Consider the following 25611-nt stretch of genomic DNA (forward strand, 5'->3'; position numbering starts at 1 on the left):
ATATTGCTGAGTGCGGCGTAAAACTAAACTTACTTACTGACTCACGTGCAGACTGACTGGTCATTCCAATGGGGGCGTCGAAACCTCCTTGCACTTTCGCGGCCGAACATCATTTTCGGACTGATTAACATCTCTATGTAGTCAGGGGCAGTAGGATAGCCCAAGTGGTTGGGGTGTTACCTCGCCACGCCCAGAACCCGGGTTCCGTGTTTGAGGACTGTTATTTTAATTGCATATTCATGAAATATATCCCATTTGCGATTCATAAACCGTATTCAGATATATACATTTGGAATTAAGGTGAGCACCTGATAAGAATTACGTTAGAACTTAGAACATCATCATCAGTATTATTGTTTAAAGCAAACTTTAAAATCTTTAAAAAGCAGCAGTTTTCGAGTGTTTAAGTAATGCTTATTACTGTTGGAATTAAACAGAAATGAGTTGTCGTTTATGTTGGAAGTAGTTGTGTTCATTCTGAATTCCTTCTAGAGGGAAAAGACGTTAAAATATGGTACTTGTTGATCCCTGCCTGGCGCTCGGCATTAATGGGCACAACAAGGACTGGTCGGCTCGGAATCAGTATAATATGTCTGAGTGGGGTATTCATGCTTCACTGCGGCATGGTAACTCAGTGGGCTAGCACTATAAAACCAGCTGAAGTCTGGGCTAGTACAAGCAGCCGCACATACACATACACACGCATGCACGTCGTCATATGAGCGAAATATTCTCAAGCACGACGTTAAACCCAATTTCACCTCACCTCATCTTCTAGAGGGGCACGAGACTGTATTCGGCTTGTCCCGGAATAACACGAGTTGGTCACGAATGCGTGCAGATGAGAGTAACGCCTCTTTGCTCAAGGTGTTTGTTGGAAGCCACGGATGAAAGGTAAAACGCATCTACTCATTCTGGTATTATTGCCGAAACACAGCGTAAACTATGGAATCCTGGAAGGGACGTTGTCGCATTGTCGAGTTGTCGCCCTCTCAAATACAAGCAAAATGAGGCAAAATTAACCAAAGCGCGACAATGCGACATTTCGCCCATTTGTCGCATTGTCGCGTTGTCGCATTGTCGCCCTATTTAAGAAGTGTAAAAAAAAGCCTAAATATTGACTAAAACGCGACACACGACAATGCGACAACGCGACATTTTGATGAAATGTTGCGTTGTCGCATTGTCGCATGTCGCGCATTGTTAAAATATTGAGTATAGTATGTATTATAACGTATTGACTAAAACGCGACACGTGCACGTGACAATGCGGCAAAATATATGTCGCATTGTCGCGTTGTCGCCCTTTTCCATTACCGGTGCGCATGTGTAGAAAGTCAATTAGTCTACGCATGCACCGAAAATGTTATACTCTATTTCAGACTTCACTGGTCTTTTGTTACCTCCAATGGTTTTTAAAATGAAGTAGTTCTCGTAATGGCAATGGGGGCTGATTTTCTTGAACTTCATGCAAATCTTTCATTGTTGCTTTATTATTTTATATATTGTAAATGTATTTCGCCAATCAAGTGTGTTTTAGCAGCAAGACAAATTATTAGCACTACTATTCATTGTAATGACGGTACACGGTGGCCCTGGCATTCAAGGCGGGGCAATTTGCTGTGCAGAGTTGTGTCTCTTAGTCACACCAGAAAACTATGATCATAGGTTCTAATCCCAGCACCATACACACTCATCACTTTGGACATTTCACCGATATCAAGCTGACAGGTTGTGAAAAACTAAATATTGTTAAAATTCAAGCCACATGTATATATAAAAAAACACAGTATGATCAGCATGCTAATACACTACCATGAAAATACATACATTGCCTTAAAAGTACATATATTTGAAGATGAACTTTTAAGACAGATGTACATTCTGCTATTTGTGATTTTTACCAATGAAACTTGTCCTGAGTACTGTAGTTTTATGGCTTGAAGCCAGTTTGAGAGTATACATTTGCTATACATGTTGGAACGCAGTGGAAGCTGGTAAATTACGTAGTCAAAGGACAACAGAGCACTTTTCTGTAGTTTTTTTACAGTTTTATTCCCAAGAGTTTATAATCCCCAATATGTACAAATATATTTACAGAAATAATTATGTGTCCAATTATGACACAATATGTGTCTCCAAATATTGACACTATAAGAGAGTGTCCAGATATGACACTGTTCAATGGCGTGTTCAAAAATTGGAACTCTACAAAGGCGTGTCCAAATACAACACTACACAAAGGAGACACCAAATGTGTGATCTCTAATGCGTTCAATGAATTCTTCAATAACTATCAAATTTCTAGTTTCTCAAATGATGTCTACAAATTAGATACACAATATTCAAAGGTTACTTCAAATTCATTCATTTATATCAGAAAGACACAAAAGGAGACAGTCACCAAAGTGTCACTGCTCTCATAAAAGTCAAGAACCGAAGTGTAGCAACCACATGCTAATCTGCACGGGATGCAGCAGAAAAAATGTCAATTTCAAATGCGCGTTCGCTCGAACGTTTTAGAATGTCCATGAACGGGAGGTGTTCGGGCGAGTCCTTCTGTCAACATGTATATTGATCATTTGGAGCATGATAACCCTGGTGATATTAGAATAGATCTGCTACATGATAATAATCATATAATTTGATATCAGCAATTATTCAGCAGTTAACAAGTTGGATTAAATGCTGCAATGGAGTCTTTTTGCATTACTTTATTATACTTTAGGGCTGTGCATACAAACATAGTTCAACACATAATCAGTGATGTTACTTTATTATACTTTAGGGCTGTGCATACAAACATAGTTCAACACATAATCAGTGATGTTACTTTATTATACTTTAGGGCTGTGCATACAAACATAGTTCAACACATAATCAGTGATGTTACTTTATTATACTTTAGGGCTGTGCATACAAACATAGTTCAACACATAATCAGTGATGTTACTTTATTATACTTTAGGGCTGTGCATACAAACATAGTTCAACACATCATCAGTGATGTTACTTTATTATACTTTAGGGCTGTGCATACAAACATAGTTCAACACATAATCAGTGATGTTACTTTATTATACTTTAGGGCTGTGCATACAAACATAGTTCAACACATAATCAGTGATGTTACTTTATTATACTTTAGGGCTGTGCATACAAACATAGTTCAACACATCATCAGTGATGTTACTTTTATTATACTTTAGGGCTGTGCATACAAACATAGTTCAACACATAATCAGTGATGTTACTTTATTATACTTTAGGGCTGTGCATACAAACATAGTTCAACACATAATCAGTGATGTTACTTTATTATACTTTAGGGCTGTGCATACAAACATAGTTCAACACATAATCAGTGATGTTACTTTATTATACTTTAGGGCTGTGCATACAAACATAGTTCAACACATAATCAGTGATGTTACTTTATTATACTTTAGGGCTGTGCATACAAACATAGTTCAACACATAATCAGTGATGTTACTTTATTATACTTTAGGGCTGTGCATACAAACATAGTTCAACACATAATCAGTGATGTTACTTTATTATACTTTAGGGCTGTGCATACAAACATAGTTCAACACATAATCAGTGATGTTACTTTATTATACTTTAGGGCTGTGCATACAAACATAGTTCAACACATAATCAGTGATGTTACTTTATTATACTTTAGGGCTGTGCATACAAACATAGTTCAACACATAATCAGTGATGTTACTTTATTATACTTTAGGGCTGTGCATACAAACATAGTTCAACACATAATCAGTGATGTTACTTTATTATACTTTAGGGCTGTGCATACAAACATAGTTCAACACATAATCAGTGATGTTACTTTATTATACTTTAGGGCTGTGCATACAAACATAGTTCAACACATAATCAGTGATGTTACTTTATTATACTTTAGGGCTGTGCATACAAACATAGTTCAACACATAATCAGTGATGTTACTTTATTATACTTTAGGGCTGTGCATACAAACATAGTTCAACACATAATCAGTGATGTTACTTTATTATACTTTAGGGCTGTGCATACAAACATAGTTCAACACATCATCAGTGATGTTACTTTATTATACTTTAGGGCTGTGCATACAAACATAGTTCAACACATAATCAGTGATGTTACTTTATTATACTTTAGGGCTGTGCATACAAACATAGTTCAACACATAATCAGTGATGTTACTTTATTATACTTTAGGGCTGTGCATACAAACATAGTTCAACACATAATCAGTGATGTTACTTTATTATACTTTAGGGCTGTGCATACAAACATAGTTCAACACATAATCAGTGATGTTACTTTATTATACTTTAGGGCTGTGCATACAAACATAGTTCAACACATAATCAGTGATGTTACTTTATTATACTTTAGGGCTGTGCATACAAACATAGTTCAACACATAATCAGTGATGTTACTTTATTATACTTTAGGGCTGTGCATACAAACATAGTTCAACACATAATCAGTGATTTTGCTTTGAATTTTGGAGAATGACAGTGCTCTGAATTGGTTGACCAGTGCACTATTGATATTTTTTTTAAAAATTAAAATTGTAGGGTGTGTATCTTGAAAGTGTGTCTTTTTATAGATATCTGGGTATTGTGTTAACACCTAGGCTTATTTGGACTAAAGCACTGACTACTCTTGGTGTACAGAGTGAAAAGGCTATTATGACATTGTACAGATATTAAAAGAAAGTTGGAAATATACCATGTCCAGATTTATTAAAGATATTTGATGCTATGATTGTTCCTATAGTGTGTTATGGTGCAGAAGTATATGGCACCTCATTATTATTGAATTATTGAAGATGTTCAGTATAAAATGTGTAAATGGTTTCTCAAAACAATGGTTTGGGGAGAATGTGGCACAGCCCCTCTCCAACTTGTCAACACCACAAGGGCTATTAAGTATTGGTGCAGGCTACTGTATTTGGATGAACGCAGACTGCCAATGCTGCCTAATGGATGACTCTGGCTGTACCACATGGGCTACTCATATTTTAACAATATTCTGTTTAGACTTGGATTTGAATATGTGTGGTTAACACAAGATGTGGGAAATGTGAAGATATTTAATCTCCTTTTTAAACCATGATTATTTAACAACCTACAACTATCATGGTGTTGTTCTATCAACAGTTTATCTGATTGCTTCTATCTATATTACATAATGTGTCCGTTTTCCTAATACATGAAAAAAACTGTAGCTGTATCTGGAGTTGGAGTGCGATGGGTAATGGGGTACATTTAGTTTTAGTTTTATCATCGTGTGATTTTACATATCCAGTAGATAACAGGCATCACGCAGATGTTGTAATACCATGATCACTTAAGATCGTTATGCCTATTGCATCACCATGATCAACCCCATGCAAAATGGAAGAATAGAAATGGATGTTATTTTGAAATGATATATAATAATATTTGCAAAATGAGTAAAAATAATAAATATATTCTTCTTTATTATTATTCCCTTTTTGAAATCACACACATTGTCAAAACTACATGGTTGAATTAACCAGGTATGTGTTACACATGTACTAGATCTATTTCTTCTAGAGGGGCACGAGACTGTATTCGGCTTGCCCCGGAATAACACGAGTGGGTGTTGGGGTGTTGGGGTGTTCGCTCGCCACGCCCAGAAACCGTGTTCTATTGCCCACATGTGTACGTTGTGTGGCGACCATTTCTAATGCCAACCCGCCTTGATATTACTGGAATACTGCAACAAAGCGGGGTGAAACCATAGTCACAGACTCATACAAAACATGCCATACATCTTGAAATGCGCGTCTTTCCCACCAACATGCAATATATTATTTTGTTATGTCAGTTACGTGTAGCAACCTTTGATCCTTCGCAGGACTCGCGAACAAATGTCTTATAAATGAGTGAGTGAGTCTAGTTTTACGCCACGTTCAGCAATATTCTAGCTATATTTCAGATCCTGTTGGGTACAGAGCTTTCAGGACCATGTGTCTTATATATGTTTCGTGCACTTATCCCAATTTCGAGTTATTTAATCATTTGTCGTTCTCATTTGAACCCAAGCGGACTATACGAGTATATAAGCGATGTATTAATAATTGTTTATCGCCTTAATCTTTAGCACTTTGCTTACATTTCATTTCACTTCACTAGGGATACGTCATTCTGGCATCACATATTCATTATCAGTCTTGGGGATTATTATATTAATTGCCTATTCATGAAATATATCCCATTTGCGATTCATAAACCGTATTCAGAAATATACATTTGGAATTAAGGTGAGCACCTGATAAGAATTACGTTAGAACTTAGAACATCATCATTCATCATCAGTATTATTGTTTAAAGCAAACTTTAAAATCTTTAAAAAGCAGCAGTTTTCGAGTGTTTAAGTAATGCTTATTACTGTTTAAATTTAACAGAAATGGAGTTGTCGTTTATGTTGGAAGTAGTTGTGTTCATTCTGAATTCCTTCTATAGGGGCACGAGACTGTATTCGGCTTGTCCCGGAATAACACGAGTTGGTCACAAATGCTCGTGCAGATCATTCGACACCACTCGCCCCTTTCCGTAACCTCCAAGCTATTCGGCTTGTCCCGGAATAACACGAGTTGGTCACGAATGCGTGCAGATGAGAGTAACGCCCCTTTGCTCAAGGTGTTGGTTGGAAACCACAGATGAAAGGTCAAATGCACCTACTCATTCTGGTATTACTGCCGAAACACAGAGTAAACCCTTCTTGGGAATATCACTCCAGTCATCTCGCATTACTGACATCGATTTAATGAAATATATTAATGTTGAATGAGTCAAAATTTCCGTTATTAGAGATTCAGAAGAGTGGTATGTACAAGATCCTAACCTTTGGAAGGTAAAAATATGTTGGTGCACAACAGGATACCTTTTCATGTTTGTAGTGTCTGATCACGTCTACAAAATTACAGGGAGACTATATAAGACGTAGATTATCCCTGGTTTATCTCATTCCTGTCACGACCGGGAGTGTCATGCGCAGTGAGTGAAGCGCAGCTTACCATCAGCAGACGACACATCATGGCCGACACCGTCAGCACGCCCGTTCGTGAGGAGAAAGTTGCAGTCATTGGCAGGTGGGTGAAGGTGCAGTATGTGGAAATTTGGCTGGTCCTGTGGATGTAGTGTGTATTTATATCTCTGCACATTATTAGTTGTACATTCGTTCAAAAAGGTGTGGTGACGCATTTGAAAGAGGCCATGTTCGGATATCGGTATTCAATAAAATACAAATACAACAGCTGGGTACAAATACATGTATAAATAAGTAGGTACAAATTATTATACTTTCTTACAGATGCTGCGGCCAAGACGTCCTTTATGCTATTGAGTTCTTCTATTGAGAGCTGGCTAGAAGACAGCTTAAGTTGCGTTTGGGTGATGATTTCTGTTCCTGAAATCCTACTAGGACATTTCATATGCATCCTATTTTGATGTGTAGCCAAACACGGTGATTAAATGCACATATGAGTAAAACACACACTATGAAAGTTGGAAGTAGGCGAGTTCTTCCACTGACTTTTTATTTTTTTGATGGAACATTTTAGTACATTGTAGATCGTTTAAATCTGGATGCATGAATGTCTATATAGATTACTCCACGTTGTGTGTTTGCTTGGTCCGTCCTCCGAGTACACCAACACGGATAACCTAGATCGACTGCAGGTGATCGGATCTAGATCTGCATAGTGTGTATTATCATCACTTGCGCATCGTGAGTTTTTAATAATATCAACTAATTAACTCAGTGAATGGTTTGGTGGTTGTATTGATGAACGTACATCTGAATGAATGACTAAGAGTTTAATGATGAACACTTATCTGAATGACTGAATGAATGCTTCAGGGTTTAAATTATGATCATGCAACGCAGAGCGCAGGGTTACATTCATTAGTGACAGACAGGGTTACATGCGGCACATTCTCTCGCTTCAATTTGTTTTATCTGATACTATAGTACGTTTGACTTCATTTGAGACCGATGAATTGCTCACTAACACAAAATCTAATAAATGCAACAAAATCAAACTTTGCACAGTCACATGAAATCGACAGACCCACTCATAAAAAGTAGCGAAAAGGACAACAAAATAATGATCGTTTGTTTAAACAAGATTTTTATTCGGGTGTCCAAAATTATGAGACAAATCATCAGAGTTGCCCCTTCACTTCCAGGACTTTTTGTACAAGGGTTCAGGCACAGTTCAGTTGGAATAAATGAACAGTTAAACCGCCTCATCCATTCCATATTTAATTGTGCATGGGGTGGCTGAAAGGTTCAGAGCCCCAAACCCTCAACAGTGTGCATGTATTACGCACAATCACTTTAATGGGTGTATTTTAACAAAAGAGACAATTAGGAACTTTAGTGACTGTGTAAGCTGTGTTGATGAAGATCGACATAGCAGACTGCAACTGCCATCTGTCTCCAAATACAACAACCATACATACAGGCACCATGTCAAGTGCAGGTGATACTTCTCATTCCAAGGCTTTTGGCTCAATATCTGTGTCGTGTTTTTAAACGGACACATCTGATGTTGCTGAGCGATTTGTAAGTCTTGGGATCACATTACTCAGAGTTTGGTATATAGTCTATTGTCATACTCCTTTCACTTAAGATATGGGGCGATGGGGTAGCCTAGTGGTTAAAGCGTTTGCTCGTCACGCCGAAAACCAGGGTTCGATTTCCCACATGGGTAAATGTGTGGAGACCATTTCTGGTTTCCCCGAAGTGATATTGCTGGAATATTGCTAAAAGAGGCGTAAAACCAACTCACTCACTCACTCACGTTCACAGTGGCCTGATTGGACGGAGTTGGTGTATGCTGTTCGCCTGTGCAGGCTACAAGGTGAGCCTGTATGACGTGGACCCGGAGCAGGTGTCCCGGGCCCTGGACGACATCCGGGCCCAGCTGGAGAAGCTTCAGGAGGAGGGGCTGCCCCGGGGTACTCTTAGTGCTCAGCAGCAGCTGGACCGCATCTCCCCCGTGGGTTCCGTCAAAGACTGTCTTCAGGGCGCCTTCTACATCCAGGTAAGTGGGAGAATACTGTCAACGTCTGGTTCAGGCTACTCCAAGCTATCATAGCGCTACGACCATCGTAGCTCCCATACTTTAACATAGAGTTACGACAGTCGTAGCGCTAAGATCGCTTTGTGAAACAGGACCCGGTACAGTTGTGATGTGCCATTCAAGTAAAGTTACCTGGCAACTGATATAAACGTTCGTTTCGTGTAATCTTTGATTAAGAGTATCTTATATGAACTGTCGGGCAATAGAAAGTACTTGATTTGACAAAAAAAAAGATTATAACGAAACGTTTTCAAGAGAGTCGTCGACAAACTGCAAATTCAATGTAGAAAAAAAACTACGGTACCCGTAACAAATACATGACCATCGAATAACTCCATCAAATATATGGGGGCACACTGTCTTTTGCACCTGAATTTGTGTCTAAGCAATTGCAAGGGCAACTGAAACATATGAGGGGAAATGTTCACGGATAATTTATATACATGTATATGGCCCCTTGTGGAACGTTTAAAGACAATTGATATGTGACACGCTCAACCGATATATGGCTTCTAATGGAATGTTTATGGACACTGAGATATAGTTGCAAGAGTGAGTGAGTGAATATGGTTTTACGCCGCTTTTAGCAATATTCCAGCGATATCACTGCGGGGGACACCAGAAATTGTACCCATGTGGGGAATCGAACCCGGGGGGTCTTCAGCGTGACGAGCAAAAGCTTTAACCATTAGGCTATCCCACCGCCTCTAGTTGCAAGAAATGGGTAAGAACAACTGATGTATGTCATGTGTCTCCATTGTCACAGGAATGTGTCCCGGAGCGACTTGAGCTCAAACAGCAAGTATGGACAGAGTTAGACAGCCAGGTGTCGGGTGATGTAATCCTGGCGAGCTCCACCAGCGCCTTGCTACCATCACTGATCTCAGAGAAACTATCTAACAGATCAAGGTTCATCGTCGTCCACCCGGTATGTTATAAACCTGACCCACCCATTTACAATACTCCCTACTAAAATATACAAGCGACGTGCTGATATATGTTCTGTGTATTTCACCCAATACGCAAACACATTGGAACATTTTCTACGCAAGCCACTTGGTTATTAGTATGTTCATTGTAACGCTTCTCACTTTATTCAAACCAGTAAACAGATTTGTTCGTATTACTGCTATTAAACAAGTTGAAGACATTCTACCAAGAAACACACCAATGCATTGAACCGAGTAAACATGTGGTAAATCTCGCTGTCTTGGTTGACACGTCATCGTATCCCAATTGCGTAGATCGATGTTCATGATGCCGGCATGGTCCAGATTCTACTATTAACAAATAGTAGACAGTTTGCTGGGTGCAGCGCAACACTCAAATTTCAAGGCAGGATCTGCCCGCCTCATCAAATCAGATCAGGTAAATAATAATCGTTAAACGTATTAATTGTTTTAAGAGTCACTTGGGGTGTATCTTTTTCTACAAGATTTTGTTCCCTGCAGACCAACCCACCTTTCTACGCCCCACTGGTGGAGCTCATCCCCGCCCCTTGGACTGCCGAGGACGTCGTTCCCACAGCAAAGACGTTGATGGACTGCATTGGACAGGACACCATCATTCTCAACCGGGAGATTGACGGCTTCGTTCTCAACCGTATCCACTACGCTATCCTGGGAGAAGGCTGGCGTCTTATCAGGGTAAACGTCACCGCGTCAACTTACGTACTTATCATCTTATTCTTAGCGCTTAATAGCATATTCTTCACCACAGAAATGTAAGCACCAAGCTACGCACATTCGTCGCCTTCTAAATGTTAGCAGCAGGATAACCATGTAACATCACTATGGACAGGTTGGCAAGATGGTCAACGCGTTTCATCACAGCGGACATTTTGGCGAAAGGGTAAACATATTACGTTCCAAAAAGATCTCTATGGAAATAGGGTAAAAACATGGCGTCAACATGGAGTTGTTAGTAATAGGGTAAACAGATGCCGTCAACATGGAAATGTTAACAATAGGGTAAACACATGGCGTCAACATGGAAATGTTAACAATAGGGTAAACACATGGCGTCAACATGGAAATGTTAACAATAGGGTAAGCACATGGGTTCAACATGTTAATGTTAACAATAGGGTAATCACATGGCGTCTACATGTTAATGTTAACAATAGGGTAATCACATGGCATCAACATGGAGATGTTAACAATAGGGTAAACACATGGCGTAAACATGATGATGTTAACAATAGGGTAAACACATGGCGTCAACATGGAAATGTTAACAATAGGGTAAACACATGGCGTCAACATGGAAATGTTAACAATAGGGTAAGCACATGGGTTCAACATGTTCATGTTAACAATAGGGTAATCACATGGCGTCTACATGTTAATGTTAACAATAGGGTAATCACATGGCATCATCATGGAAATATTAACAATAGGGTAATCACATGTCGTCAACAAGGAAATGTTAACAATAGGGTAAACACATGCCGTCAAATGTTAGCATTAGGGTACATGCACTAAGCCAACATGGAAATGTTAACAATAGGGTAAACACATGGCGTCCACATGTTAATGTTAACAATAGGGTAAATACATGGGTAAATAACAATGGTAAATACATCAACATGTTAATGTTAACATTAGGGTAAAAACATGCCGTCAACATGTTAATGCTAACAATAGGGTAAACACTTGGCATCAACATGGAGATGTTAGTAATAGGGTAAACACATGGCGTCAACATGGAAATGTTAACAATAGGGTAAACACATGCCGTCAACATGGACATGTTAACAATAGGGCAAATGCATGGAGTCAACATGGAAATGTTAACAATTGGGTAAGCACAAGGCGTAAACATGGAAATGTTAACAATAGGGTAAATTCGTGAGAATGGACATTTTGGAGAAAGGGTAAACATGTTACCTTACGCAATACATATGGCGATAGCCTAGATATATCGTCACAATGGCAAAATTATATCCCCAAACACATTTTAGCAAGAGGATAAAAATGTTTCTCAACCATTGTTTTGTTCTGAACACGATACTCTTTCAGTCACTGAGACGAGCCATACAATGTTGTTGTTTTTCTTCGTAGGTGATGCTGGACATTTTTAGTTGTTTTATAACAAATCGTCTATATCCTTCAATGTTGTCTATTTATTTACAAAAATCCGAGGCAATACCAAGAATATCATACGGCCGGTCGTTAAGCATCATACTGACAAAGCTGCACATTATTCATAGAAACGAAATGTCAGTGTTATGTTCGCGACAACACAAATGGAAGAGCCCAAGTCAAATCTAGTTCCAAGCGGAACATGCAAAACAACATCCTCGATAATCTCCAGGGTATGTTACGATCACTCTCCACTATAGTGATCGTAACGTATACCCTGGAGATTATCGAGGATGGCAATACAATTCCATATACATGAATGAACATATAGACATAATTCAGGTGGACCATTTTGTACTCCAGGATATGTTGAACGTACACGGTGACTTCATGATGCAACGTGTTCGTGGCAAATGATGATGTACCAGTGAAACACGTTCTCCAAGAAGTAAAACGATGTCTTTAAAAACGTTACAAAACTGTTGTTGTCGGGTTAAACATTGACTTCTGATGATTTATGTATGAATGAACACTTACAGATTATAAGGAACTTTTTGGTGTATGTATCCTACTGGATGTCATGGTGAGATTATGAAGGTTAATACTTTCTGTGCCTTACAAGATGTGTGTGTGTGTGTGTGTGTGTGTGAGAGAGTGTGTGTGTGTGTGTGTGTGTGTGAGGTGTTTTGGTTATAGGCGAAATTGTTTATCATACCGGAAGCCATGGTGATAATGCCATGGGGTAATGTTTTGTGTGCCCTACAGAGGGGCATGGTCAGATTTCTTTTGCAATTGCTTTTTGTCCATAGCCTGCAACAGGATGTCATCGTGAGGTTCTTATAGGTTAATCCCAGCATGGGTACAATGTGTGAAGCCCTTTTCTGGTGTCCCCCGCCGTGACATTGCTGGGATATTGCTAAAAGTGGCGAAAACCAGACTCACTCACTCAATCAATTATAGGTTAATGTTTTGTTTATCATACAAGACGCCATAGTGGGGTAATGTTTTGCGTGCCCTACAGCTGATGGTGAGATTTCCTTTGCGATAGTTTACTGTATTGTGCCTTCAACAGGATGGAATGGTGAGATATTTATAGGTCAATGTTTTGCGTGGCCTACAGAGGGGCATGGTCAGATTGTATTGTGCCTTCAACAGGATGGAATGGTGAGATATTTATAGGTCAATGTTTTGTGTGGCCTATCGGACAGCTTGGTAAATATGTTATGGTTAATGTTGTTGTGTGTTCAACAGGATGGTATTGTGAGCGTGGCTGACTTGGACCGCGTCATGTCGTCCGGTCTCGGCGTGAGATACGCCTTTGCTGGACCCTTCGAGACAGCGTATCTTAACGCAGATGGTACGTACATATTCGGACACCTGAAGAGCCGGGTTAGAATTGGTCTTCAGCAACCCATGTTTGTCGTATTAGGACATTAACGGGATCAGGTGGTCAGGCTTGCTGATTTGGTTGACGCATGTCATCGTATCCCAGTTATGTAGATCAATGCTCATGCTGCTGATGACTAGAGGATTGTCTGGTAGCGACGTAAAACCACACTCACTCATAACAATTAACCGTCGCATGCATGTCTTAACCGTGACTTTAAATGCAAACATTGTCATCAATCTCCCAATCTGGTATCCAGACTCCAGACAACTGATGTCCGTTTTACTTTTCAGGTTTTGTAAGCTTCTGTGACCGTTACCGGGACGTGATCTATCGAGTTCAAAGGTCAGCCGGTGACCCGGAACTGATGGACGGTGACACGATGGAACGCGTTCAGTCAGAAATGGAGCAAGTGGCGGGTCCAGTGTCAGAGCTGGACAGCAGACGACAATGGCGGGATAGGAGACTTCTTGGCTTGGCCAAACTGAAGAGGGACTTGAGCGAGAAATAGTAGAAACAGGTTCTAGGAAATGATACTGTCTTCAGATGTATGGATTTGAGAAACTATGCATGTGTTTAATTTATGAGTACCTGCGTATCACGTTATGAAGTTCTTGACAGCCACGTCGCTTTGGGACATACACTAGTTGCTTGGGGATATGTCCATTAAATCGTTGTGTGGGGTGCATCAGTTCTGGATAAACACGAAACTAACCAGGGTGTATATTATATTTATTATAGATGATAGAAAAGGTTTTAGTGTTTATTCTTCATTCTTTTTCAAATATGGCTACTTTGTCATCCGACGAAACCACCATATTTATTTCAAAGTAATTGAGAAATGACATGACTCAGCCGTGGCTAGAAGTTTGTAACGGGCGGTATATTTACTCTCACACCCTTTTGACCACACAGTGCTCTAATATTACATTTTGTTACATAGCTCACGTATCCAGACATCTCTGCTGGTTATTTGTTCCACGGGGAGTATTAAAGAAAAACAGATTATAGTTACTCTGTTATACGACGACAGATTAACTATTTAAAAGTAATTGGGTATTCTTTGGCACAATTTCACACAATATTTTGAACTATATTATATATATAGTGCAGCATATGCACTCACTTTAGCTTCCTATTGATGCAATAAAAGACTTATTATCCCTTACCACTTGCCTGAAATTAATAATTGAAACTTCGAGGCGAACAGCTTCCAAACAGAGAACACTTACCATATATGAAATGTAAACAATTGCTCCGTACATCGTAAACTATCGCGTGTGGTGTGTGGCTTCAATCACAAGTTGTGCGTAAGATATTCGTAAAGAGCGCTCCAAGGGACATAACTCTATGGCGTTCGCTGGAAATAATGTTCGGCTGGTAGAGGGCGCGAGATTCGATTTGATGCAACGTTGCATTAATGCATTCGAACTTTTTAATCTAATATTGTAATCTAAATACGTATTTTTTTAAATAAATTACATGGCAGCTTTCCTGAGGGCTGATAGTATTGAGAGAAATGCAATATTATTTTAGAGAAGTGTGGTGTGAAATAGTGCCGACACACATCCAGCATTATCGCAATATCAGTGTTGAAGAATGTGTTATTCCAGCCAATAAATGACAGGGTTACTAATAGGGGATTCCACATGTTGAACCGTATATAGAGTCGAACTCGGACGTTCGGCGTGATGGCCGAACTTTGTAGCTGTATCTAAGCTGGTCCAATATACAACCTGTTAACTGCTGTGCCGCTTCAGACGTCTTGTAAACATCAAGCCACACATTGAAAGGTGATCAAATATTTATTTGTGAGTAATACATATTATCATCTTGGGACATCAAGTGGATTTGAATCTTTTGACATGAGGTGTATTTGAATTCACACCCTCCCCCTCTTGTATATATATCTGACCTTGTGGATTTCTTTGTTAAAGAGATGCACCCGCTAGTGCTGCCAAAACCTCGACATGTGTTCCTCTCTTACACAATAGAATAGACTAGCTTAGTACATATCCGTAAACAGTGGAACAGTGACCCGCACTTTCAACGTTGCTCTCAGACACACGGTAATATTGTCTTGTAGACAGACACACACACAATGGACAGCCGTACAACACAGACAATTATCAATACAGACAGGTACACGTCACAGGTAGACTAGTTCCCATTCTCCCATGCGCAATGATTTACGGTGACAACCGACAAGTGACACTTAAAAGGAAACCAGTTTAACGGCACAAATATTCGACACAACAAGTCACACAGTTAAGGGGCAGGTGTGTTAGTTCAGATCACGTTTGAGTTTGGCCAGTGAGGCTAGGCGTTCGTCTCTCCATCTCCGTCTGTCAGCGAGTGCTTCAAGTGGAATTGTCTGACTGAGCTCCTGCTGCACTGTCTCGGCCGTGGGGACGTCGTACAACACCGGGGGCGGTTTGAACGTCTCGCACACCTTGTAGGCGCCATTGGCATACCGATGGCAGTAGTCTACGATTCCTGCAAAAACAGGTGCACCGGAAACAATAGTTTAAAACAAATGGTAATCAGATGTTGGCATGAAAATAATAATAAAGTTCTATAAGCATCCCCTCACTTCTGAGGTAAAAGACATGAAACTAGGTTGGCATTTTCAGTAAACTCTGGTGCAAGTACTTACCATCAGCATTGAGGTGCATTGTCTCCAGGGGTCCGATGAAGGCATAGCGGGGCCCCAGGCCATCATACATGACTCTGTCAATGTCACTTGGACTCAGGACCCCGGACTGGAAGGAAACAGAATCTTTGCAGTGATATTCAGGGTTCTCATCTTTGACCCTTCACTATGTCCCATACGGATGAAATATTTGGGACCACATCAGATTCTTTCCTCTTTGTCCCACGATGATGGCAAATTTGATTAAGTAAGGAATCGCATCAGATCCTAGCCTATACACTATACTGATGATATACTTGATCAAATTGGCGATGGCATCAGTCCCTTTACCCTGTCTGACCTATGCTGATGACACACTTGATCAAATTGGCGATGACATCAGGCCCTTTACCCTGTCTAACCTATGCTGATGACACACTTGATCAAATTGGCGATGACATCAGGCCCTTTACCCTGTCTGGCCTATGTTGATGACACACTTGATCAAATTGGCGATGCCATCAGTCCCTTTACCAAGATGACCTATGCTGATGACACACTTGATCAAATTGGTGACAGACATCAGACCCTTTACCCTGTCTGACCTATGTTGACTGGTGACATGATCAAATTGGCGATGTCATCAGACCCTTTGCCTGTCTGACCTGACTGATGACACACTTGATCAAATTGGAGACCACATTGGCTGCCTTTCTATACTGATGACATATTTAGATGACCATATTTGGAGCACACACATCCCTTGCGCTTTTGACTGCTTTTACCATGTATGGCATACAAATTCAGATCACACAATGTCCCTTATTTCGACCTTGACCAAGTCTATACTTGTTCATACTGATGACATACTTAATCAAATTGAAGACCACATCCGATGCCTTTCCCTGACTGGTGACATACTAGATAAAATTGGAGACCACATCCGATACCTTTCCCTATAACTATGTCATAGACTAGTGACATACTAGATAAAATTGGAGACCACATCCGATGCCTTTCCCTGACTGGTGACATACTAGATAAAATTGAGACCACATCCGAGACTGGTGACATACATCCGATGCCTTTCCCTGACTGGTGACATACTAGATAAAATTGGAGACCACATCCGATGCCTTTCCCTGACTGGTGACATACTAGATAAAATTGGAGACCACATCCGATGCCTTTCCCTGACTGGTGACATACTAGATAAAATTGGAGACCACATCCGATGCCTTTCCCCTGACTGGTGACATACTAGATAAAATTGAGACCACATCCGATGCCTTTCCCTGACTGGTGACATACTAGATAAAATTGGAGACCACATCCGATGCCTTTCCCTGACTGGTGACATACTAGATAAAATTGGAGACCACATCCGATGCCTTTCCCTGACTGGTGACATACTAGATAAAATTGGAGACCACATCCGATGCCTTTCCCTGACTGGTGACATACTAGATAAAATTGGAGACCACATCCGATGCCTTTCCCTGACTGGTGACATACTAGATAAAATTGGAGACCACATCAGGTGCCTTACTTTGACCATGTCCCAACATTCGTTGATGATGGCATATTGGATGCGGTTGAGGGCAAATCCTGGGACCTCCTTGTTGAGGGTGACGGGCGACTGTCCCACTTCCTCCATGAGAGCCCGGGTCTTCAGGGTCACATCCGGGGACGTCCAGGGGGCTGGGATAAGCTCCACCAGCGGGATAAAGTAGGGGGGATTTACCTGCAACAGTGAGAGTGGTCACTTGCATGGTCTAGTCGATCACTAAACTAGTCAGCATTTGACATGTTCATTTATCTTACCTCACACATAAATGTCGCTTTCTGATTGGCTGAGAGCTCTTCTATTATTTTCAATGTACCCCGCGACTACAAGCGAGTAACATTTCAATGTACCCCGCTGTCAATGGCAACTCATTTGGTACTTCGTGGTAGTAATTCTTTATCTCGAATTACATTGAATCACGTATGATGTACGGAAATTACCGATGTTTTGCAAATGCAAATCAATGGAAGGGAGATAACTCTAAATCTGTTTTTCTTGTCAGCCATATCTAGCGATGGCTACAAACAGATTTTTACCCGTGCTTCAAACAACATATAAAATTAAAATTAAGGTGTTCGGTAAGATAAATACGTTGTTCACTGGTCCCTCGGGGCCCATGGGTTGATGTACTCTCGATGTTTGTTTATGTTCCTCTCGCCCTTCCGGCTCAAACTGTTTAAGCTGATTATTTAACAAAACATAGCTTATCAATCACTGAAGACTCAAATGTAAAGTTAAATTCAATGGAACTACCAGCCTCTGTAAGTTGAATCGTCATTACGCCATATTCACTTACCGGGTGAGCAATCAGTACATTCTCTCTGTGCTTCAGGTTTGCTGCAAAATCGGAAGACAAGATGCAGCTGCTTGAGCTTGCAAGAACCATGTTTGGTCCTGCATGTTGGTCCAGTTGCTCAAACACTTTCCTCTTGAGGTTGACATCTTCAGGCACGCATTCCTTTAAACAGATTACAACCACCATGGAACTGAATGAGGTACGTTGGTGGGCCATTGGTATGTTTCGGGTAAGTAAGTGAATGGGCAATACTCTAGTAATATGGGCAATACTCTATGGTTTTACGCCGTTTTAATATCAATATCACGGCGGGGACAGTAATGGACAAGTTGTACCCATGTATGCCTTCGGCGTGATCACGGCGGGGACTAACACTTCAACCACTACACTACTCACCAGTCCCTCAGCAGGCACAATAATGTGTTCTTTAAACATTTTGGAATTGACATTGGAATATTGCTGGATTGAAAATGGTCTCAATTATGTGACACATATCTTATCTACCCACAATAATTCAAAATCATGACATGTACCTGTACATGTTTGGCACCCAGCATGCACTCTGCAAGATCACTACTTCCTGTCACCAGCTGGGCTTGTTCTGCGGCCGACAGCTTCCCCCTCAGACTGCCCTCCTTCTCATACCGAGCCAAGGACTCCTGGATAGAGGTCAGAGCGCCTTTAACCTGCTCAGGACTGATGTCGTATATAGACACCCGGTACCCAGCCCCGGCGAATATCATGGACCAGATGCGTCCAATGAGGCCACTGTAACAGGTCATAAATGATTGGTTAATATTTGTTTGTTGGTTAGTTGTCTTAACGCCGCACTCAGGAATATGTCAACCATATGACAGCGGTCTAAAAACAATGGAGTCTCGACCAAACAATCCGGTGACTGGTATTATGACTATCATCCACGACCATTTCGTATGAGATAACGCATATCAAGCGCGTCACCGAGTCTGGCCAACCGATCCTCTTATCAGAGGGATGGATAACTAGAGCTGAAGGGTTCATTGTCGGCACAGGTACTACAGATATGTACACCAGGTACGTTTCTGTACACAGAAAATCATCTAATGCAGCTGTATGACAGTTTCGATCAAGGAAACGGCACGTTTCTGTATCCTGATTTTGGCTTTGGTACGTTTCAGTACACAGAAACGTACCTGGGGTAATAATAATAATAATAATAAAGTTCAGATTTGTAATGCGCCTGAATCCAATAATTGCTCAGAGGCGCAGGCCATAGCCTTGTTGGAATAAAAGGGTCTTAATCTCTTGCTTAAACGTCTCAAAGTCTGTGATTGTCTGACAGTTCTGCGGAAGCTTATTCCACAGAGTGGGACCCGCCTTGATGGAACTTCTGTCACCAAATTGAACTGTCCGCGTCCTCGGAACTGTCAGTTGAAGTGTTGCTGAAGACCTCAACGATCTGGCTGGTTCATACTTGTGGATAAGGTCCTCAAGATATGATGGAGCTTGATGATGTATGGCTTTGAACACAAACATGAGAAGCTTGTACTGAATGCGGTACTGAACTGGAATCCAGTGAAGTTGTTGCAAGATTGGTGTGATATGCTCATGCTTGTTAGTTCCACAAATAAGTGTGGCTGCCGAATTCTGAATTCGTTGTAGCTTGGCTAAGCACTGTTGACTGGAACCATATAGCAAGGAATTGCAGTAGTCCATGCGTGAGGTAACGAATGCATGGATTAGAGTCTTTGTTGCCTCAGTGCCGATATACCGCCGAATTTGCCCGATGTTACGAAGATGAAAGTATGCGGTTTTGCATACAGCGTCAGTGTGTTCGTCCATAACTAACGAAGATTGGAAGATGACGCCAAGATTCCTAGCTTTTTCACTTCGTTGGACCAAACAGTTCCCGATTTGTAGACCTGGGGTTTGTAACCGAGGAATCATATTTCTGGAGCTGATGATGAGAAGTTCTGTCTTATCATCATTAAGTTTCAAGTAATTTTCAGCCATCCAGTGTCGAATATCCTTAATACATGTTGAGATTGATTGAAAAGCATCTGCGGTTGAAGAGGGGACAAGAGGTCTAAATCCAAGATAAATCTGAGTATCATCTGCGTACAGATGAAATGATAGACTGTGCCTCCTAGCGATATCTCCAACTGGCAGAGTGTATATGGTGAACAACAGAGGTCCAAGGACTGAACCTTGAGGAACTCCGTACTCCAGATGATGACGGCTTGATTTGGAGCCATGTATAATCACAGCCTGGTATCGGTCCGTGAGGTAGGACTTAAACCAAGTTAGAGCTCTACCTTAGATGCCAATGCGCGATTCAAGCAGGGAGAGGAGGATACCATGGTCGATGGTATCAAAGGCCGAATATAGGTCTAGAGTGAGTGAGTTTGGTTTTTCCGCCGCTTTTAGCAATATTCCAGCAATATCACGGCGAGGGACACCAGAAATGGGCTTAACACATTGTACCCATGTAGGGAATCGAACCCGGGCCTCGGCGTGACGAGCGAACGCCTCAACCACTAGGCTACCCCACCGCCCCAGATAGGTCTAGAAGAACCAGGGCTGCTGCGCATTTGGTGTCGACTTCACTGAGAAGGTCGTTCACATCTGTAATGTTCTTGTCGACAACGATCCATTCAGCATTGCTGAAGGATTAGATAATTGCATCAGTAAGTATTTGCTGATTGACTTGGAGTGAGTGAGTATGGCTTTACGCCGCTTTTAGCAATATTCCAGCAATATCACGGCGGGGGGCACCAGAAATGGACTTCACACATTGTACTCATGTGGGGAATCGAACCCGGGTCTTCAGCGTGACGAGCGGACGCTTTAACCATTAGGCTACCCCACCGTCCCTGATTGACTTGGAAAGCGTGTTTGTCTGTTACAAAAACTTAGTGGTGCCATCTGTCTGTTTGGGACGTTATACAGAAGGTCGTACCGTATAAGTCATCTATGACGTAATATTACCAATAAAGTTTATTAAGTGTCGGGATCGGGTGGTCAGGCTCGGTTGACACATGTCATTGGTTCCCAATTGCGCAGATCGATGCTCATGCTGTTAATCACTGGATTGTCTGGTCCAGACTCGATTATTTACAGACCGCCGCCATATAGCTGGAATAGTGCTGAGTGTGGCGTAAAACTAAACTCCTCACTCACTATTAAGTGTAGTAACAACGTCATATCAGTTGTTTTTGTTTCTTTTGTTGTTGTTTTTAAATCGAGATTTCATAGCGTAAAACTAAAATCAATAGTAATTACATATATAACGTGTTCTACGTTAGAATTAATTTCCATATGTACGAATGCACAAATGAAGATAACGTACTCCCCGATTCGATCTCCCCTCTGACAGCGAGAGAGTTGAAATACAAAGACTCGGGAAACAGAGTTGCCGTTCTTCTTCAAGCGCCATTTGTCACCACTCGCCTCTTTCCGTAACTCGCTATTCGGCTTGTCCCGGAATAACACGAGTTGGTCACGAATGCTTCAAGCGCGTGGCATGTTGGCCAACATTGTTGTAAACACGTGGAATATCACCTCGAATCGCCGCGGCTGAACCCGACTGGCCCTATGTCCACTATTGGGATATCATCTACCCACAGCACCTACAGTTGCCTCCGTGACTTACCTCCCAACTATAGCGATCTTTCTGCTGTCCTTGTCTGCCATTGTGGGCAATACGTGTCACTGGGTTACAGTGACCAGAAGCCGGTGTTGTGAGGAGATAAGCAGAGCCAGTCAGTTGACCTGTTTGTTGCGTGCCGTGCGGCCTTGGCTTGTCCTTATTTCGCCCACTCCTCGTTCCGCCTGCACTCTTATCAAAACAAATGTATGCACCACTGCACGTCATGCAAGTGCTGTCCTACCTCTATAATAATGAACTCAGCCTCAAGAGAATGAATTTGATCAATAAAAACAGAGACAAGTATGTACCGTTGTGACATGTGTAGGTTATTATCATAGGAATAACAATCATGTAATCCCATTCTGCCTTATAACATGTCAAAAATAAACAATAAACGAGGCTGTTCAGCATTATATATGAGTTTATAGTCTGTCGTACAGACCCTGAAGCAAATATATCCAAGAAAGCCCATGCAAGTCTAGACAGTGTGGCAAGTCTAGATTTCCACAGCTTCAGGCTGAAAATGAAGAAAGTCCCTGGGCTCCTTTTTATTCTATTCACAATTTTAATTTAAAAACTTTTATTTTCTGTAAAATATGTTCATTTCAGAGACTAGCTGTTCCTAGGCTCCTTTTTTTTGTATTTACAATTTTATTTAAAAACTTTTATTTTCTGTAAAATATGTTCATTTCAGAGACTAGCTGTTCCTGGGCTCCTTTTTATGGTATTTACAATTTTAATTTAAAAACTTTTATTTTCTGTAAAATATGTTCATTTCAGAGACTAGCTGTTACTGGGCTCCTTTTTATGGTATGTACAATTTTAATTTAAAAACTTTTATTTTCTGTAAAATATGTTCATTTCAGAGACTAGCTGTTACTGGGCTCCTTTTTATGGTATTTACAATTTTAATTTAAAAACTTTTATTTTCTGTAAAATATGTTCATTTCAAAGATTAGCTGTTAGTCTAATGAGTTTATTACATTCAACTTTTACAAAGTTCAAAACGGTGACAGGACGGGAAAGCCACATTTCAACATGACTATTGCCGGGAAGGCCACATGGCCGTAGCCGGTAAAGCAACATTTCCAATAGATTAATTAATTAATGGATTACCGTAACCGGTAAAAGAGTGTCCCCATGTATAATATTGTTTTCACAAGAAACGCAAGCGCGGTGTTTAGCTTCTTCACTCAGAGTTTATTACTCAAAATGGAACCACCTCCGGTGGTACATGAGTACACAAAATGCATGGAATGCAGAATATACAAAGTATACAAGATGGTGACAGGGAATATACGCAATGATTACTGAAAACTAGAACATATACATTTGATAAATTTAGATAGGTGTTTGATTGTTGAAATTTTAGTACTTGACATTAATTTCTTATATGTAGAGAGATAAGGGAGGAACAAGAGCTATTTTCTAGGTGAGTGATGCGTTGTTGGCTAAAATATGAACATCTAAAGATATAATGGAATTCATCCCCAGTTAACTGTTCGGATCATGTGGGTGACCTCCTTCATTTGCAACCCCGTGCAGATCCGGGGTAGAATAGGTCTTCAGCAACCCATGCTTGCCACAAAAGGCGAATATGCTTATCGTAAGAGGCGATCGAGTGGTCAGGCTTGCTGACTTGGTTGACACATGTCATCGGTTCCCAATTGCGTAGATCGATGCTCATGCTGTTGATCACTGGATTGTCTGGTCCAGACTCGATTATTTACAGACCGCCGCCATATAGCTGGAACATTGCTGAGTGCGGCGTAAACTCACTCACTCCTTCATCTGCAGTAGGTGGTGTAAAAAAGAATGTCTTGTGATCTTATGCCATTGTATCTGTTTGTACACATGTCAACTAAACCATTATCATTATTATTATGTTTTACAGATTAAGATTTATTATTATTACGTGATATTTTTATTATATGTAATATACCTATAAGTATATTATATTGTGCTAATTACAGAAACAAAACCTGTTGTGATCTGAATAAAATTATAAGGAAACATGTCTTGTTTTGTTAAATACGGTAACGTGTTTGAATCACTTAGCATGTTTTGACAGCATAGCCGGGAGAGCCACATTCCATGTTCACGCAGCCGTAACTATTGCCGGGAGAGCCACATCAATTTAGGCTATCTGTTTCGGAAATGTGGCTCTCCCGGCCTGTAACCGTTCAAAACACTGTTGACATGGGAAGATTATTTACAAAAGAGTACACTGATACAGAGTGGAAGAATATTAATCTTATGGCAAAACGATGTACACAAAGTAGTGAATTAAGATGGTTTCAATTTAAAATCATTCATAATATACTGAGTATCAATAACTTGTTATTTAAGATGGGATACGTTGAATCCCCAGCATGTTCTCTATGTAATGATTCACATGAAACCATTGTACATGTTTATATATACCTGTCAATATGCTAAAATCATATGGAGACAACTTTCAGAATGGCTTACAAAGTATGATGAAGGAAACATCGAATTCAATGAAGAGAATATATCATTTGGATTTAAGGGTATGAATAATAACCCTTTGAATGCAATTATTCTTATAACAAAATCTATGCTTTACAGATGTACTATTAAGAAAATCAAACCAAATTTCAAACCTTTACAACAAGAAATATATAGATATTATCAAACAACAAAATTCACAGCATTCTCAGACTGTAAACAAGCAAGCTTTCATGCCTTTTGGTCGTCTCTACATATGCTTTTCAGCAACCCCGTGTAATGTTTTAGATAGAGCATCTAAATGAAAACATAATCTTGTGTACATCTTTATGCACATATATATGCAAAATCATGCATTGATGTTTTGAAATGGATGGAAATGTAACCAAAAAAGTGGAAATCCGAAAACACACAAAACAATCACGTAACAAATTAACTAACAATATATTCCGAACACTGTCCACACATTGTGGCCATGATGGCGATCAGCAGTTTATTGTATCATGATCTTGTGTCTATATCTTGTAATGACACTGGTAACTGCTGACTCGTATGAATACACAATGCCATTTAGAAAGTGGTCAAATGTAACATATAATATGTTATATTTGGGATTACACTTTCTTAGTAAAGTACAGATTCTAGTACATGTACTTTTGTTGGGTTGAGTCCCATCCGGGATTCGAACCAACACGCTCAGAGTCAGGCACATATTACAACTTGAAGCAGCAAGAATTGTAACCGGACTGCCTAAATGCGCTTCAAGATATAGTATATACAGTGAAACTGGTTGGTTACCATTGAAAGTTAGACGAGCACAAAGACAACTGTGTACATTCTACAAAATTGTTAATGTGCAAGCGCCTGATTACCTGATAGATTTACTTCCACCTTTTACTGAAACCATTTC

General features: G+C 40.3%; 2 protein-coding genes across 2 annotated transcripts; one reads left to right on the plus strand and one right to left on the minus strand.

The window, feature by feature from the left end:
• Window positions 1-7072: 7072 nt before the first annotated feature.
• On the plus strand, window positions 7073-14365 carry LOC124282598 (lambda-crystallin-like). The gene is made up of 6 exons (XM_046718622.1): window positions 7073-7141; window positions 8866-9100; window positions 9906-10067; window positions 10591-10785; window positions 13474-13579; window positions 13903-14365. Exons 1-6 carry the CDS (start codon window positions 7086-7088, stop codon window positions 14118-14120), a joined length of 972 nt encoding a protein of 323 aa, XP_046574578.1. The 5' UTR covers window positions 7073-7085; the 3' UTR covers window positions 14121-14365.
• A 1036-nt stretch (window positions 14366-15401) lies between these two features.
• LOC124282607 (lambda-crystallin-like) lies at window positions 15402-22456 on the minus strand. The gene is made up of 6 exons (XM_046718633.1): window positions 22236-22456; window positions 19138-19372; window positions 18605-18766; window positions 17791-17985; window positions 16266-16371; window positions 15402-16105 (listed from the first exon to the last, which is right to left on the minus strand). The coding sequence occupies exons 1-6, from the start codon at window positions 22274-22276 to the stop codon at window positions 15894-15896; spliced, it is 951 nt and encodes a 316-aa protein (XP_046574589.1). The 5' UTR covers window positions 22277-22456; the 3' UTR covers window positions 15402-15893.
• Window positions 22457-25611: the final 3155 nt, after the last annotated feature.

The sequence above is a fragment of the Haliotis rubra genome, unplaced genomic scaffold, assembly GCF_003918875.1.
Source record: "Haliotis rubra isolate DU_JTF1 unplaced genomic scaffold, ASM391887v1 Scf109, whole genome shotgun sequence".
Lineage (NCBI taxonomy): Eukaryota > Metazoa > Mollusca > Gastropoda > Lepetellida > Haliotidae > Haliotis > Haliotis rubra.